At 37.0% G+C, this 1,983-nt stretch overlaps 1 protein-coding gene across 1 annotated transcript; it reads right to left on the bottom strand.

Annotated features, from left to right (window-relative positions):
* Positions 1-352: 352 nt before the first annotated feature.
* LOC149181777 (uncharacterized) lies at positions 353-835 on the bottom strand. Its single transcript, XM_089414322.1, has one exon. The coding sequence runs from the start codon at positions 833-835 to the stop codon at positions 353-355; it is 483 nt and encodes a 160-aa protein (XP_089270448.1).
* Between the last annotated feature and the right edge of the window lie 1,148 nt (positions 836-1,983).

Raw genomic sequence — 1,983 nt, 5'->3', positions numbered from 1 at the left:
AGTTATGCTAGGTTAGTATAAGCTAGGGTGGGCTAGACAAAAATAGGATAGGCTACTCTATAGTAGGCTAGGGTAAGCTAGAGTAGACTTGGCTAGCCTAATATAGAGTGGACTAAGGTAAGTTAGAGCATCCTAGCATGGGCTTGGAAGAGCTGGCTTGAGACTTCCTAGGATTTGGAGTGGCTTTCTTTTGGTTTCTTCTGCGGTTGGGTACTTTGGTGAAGCCATCAAATTCAGGCCTTTCAGAGGCACCTGGGGGTGAAGGTTTTTGAGTTAAAGGACAATCCCTAAATAAGTGGCCCAGGGCATGACATCTTCTACATCTAAACGACACATGCTCATAGTCAATCAGCTAAATCCATTCATTATCATCGTCGAACAAACTTACCACATCCGAGAGTGCCTTGTTGAGATTCATGTACACACATATTCTTGCATAAGAGGTGTATCTTTTGATTTTTGTTTCCTTTGCTACTTTGATGAATTCTCCCAGAACATTGCCAATTTCTTGTAAGGAGATTTCCTCCCAATACTCCACAGGAAGCGAATAGAGCCGAATCCAAACCGGAGCCCAGCTAAGGTCCTCTTTGTCAGGGTTGAAGCGTTCTACCCATCCTATGAGATACAAACCAATGGCATTGAAGAAATATGGACCTCCATCCAATACCCTCTTCTTGTCCTCCAAGCAGTTAAAAATGGTTGTAAAGAATCCTTTAGGCCCCAGCTGCAAGGTAATGTGTCCTTTTGGGCTCCATTTCGTTGTGATCCAACCCCGGATCACCTTCTCAGTCGGCGAGATTCCGATGAACTTGCCTATTGGTGCATGATCCCTCATATATTGTATTTGTGCATTTATCCGATGGCTGGGAAACTCTACTTTCGGCCTTTCTGCTGCCACTGGTTTGCATGTGGTCGAACTCACTCTGGATTGCTCTTTGTCACCTTTTTTTTCTATCTGCGGGTTCAGATCTGTGTGATCCCCATTCTAGAACTCCGGTTGCTCACTTTCCTTATTCTTCTGCCTTTCTTCATTTTTCACTGGGGGAGATACTTGGTCATCCCCTCGAGGGGGATTCATAGTACCTTAAGCTACTTTGAAGGATTTGGAATAGCGCGATGCTGTTGTGTCTGGTAGGTCTGCAGTGCTCTGGTGAGGTCTGCCATGACAGAGGTTTCAGAAACCCTAGCTAGCTAGTTCGCTCAGGACCGATCTCTCATCTATTTTTCTAGGATTTATAACACTATAGTTACAAAATACTTTTTAAAATATTAAAAAATAGCACTTAGGGTTAAGGGTTTAGGGTTTAGGATTTATAACACTTTAGTAAATTCTTTTAATAAATAGCTCAATAAAAGTTTAAAATGCTTTTTAAAATGTTATAAAATGATTAGGGTTTATGTTTTAGGGTTTGGGGGTTTAGGGTTTAGGGTTTAGGGTTTCGGGTTTATGGTCTATGGTTTATAAGATATTAGTAAACGATTTTAATAACACTTAAATAAAAGTTACAAAACACTTTTTAAAATGTTGTCAAATTCTTAGGATTTAGGTTTAAGTGTTGTGTTTATAACACTTGATTAAATGCTTTTAATAATCACCTAAATAATATTTTGAAAAGGAATTTTAAAATGTTATAAAATACATAGGGTTTATATTTTAGGGTTTCATGTTAATGTTTGGGGCTTAGGGTTTAGGTTTTATAACACTTTTATTTTAATAAACACCTAAATAAAAGCTACAAAACAATTTTTAAAATGTTATAAAATGATTAAGTTTTAGGGTATACGATTTAGGGTTTGGAATTTATGATTCAACGCGTAGGTTTTAGGTTTATAACAATTTAGTAAACTATTTTAATAAAAATTTAAATAAAAGTTACAAAATGTTATTCAAAATGTTATACAATGCTTAGGGTTTAGGTTTTGAGGTTTTTGGTTTAGGTTTTAGGGTTTAAGGTTTAGTATTTATAACTCTTTAGAAAATTA

Source organism: Pinus tabuliformis, chromosome 3_2, assembly GCF_031772625.1.
Source record: "Pinus tabuliformis cultivar Carrire ecotype Pingquan chromosome 3_2, CPIR1, whole genome shotgun sequence".
Taxonomy (NCBI): domain Eukaryota; kingdom Viridiplantae; phylum Streptophyta; class Pinopsida; order Pinales; family Pinaceae; genus Pinus; species Pinus tabuliformis.
This window is presented reverse-complemented; position numbering and strand designations above follow the sequence as displayed.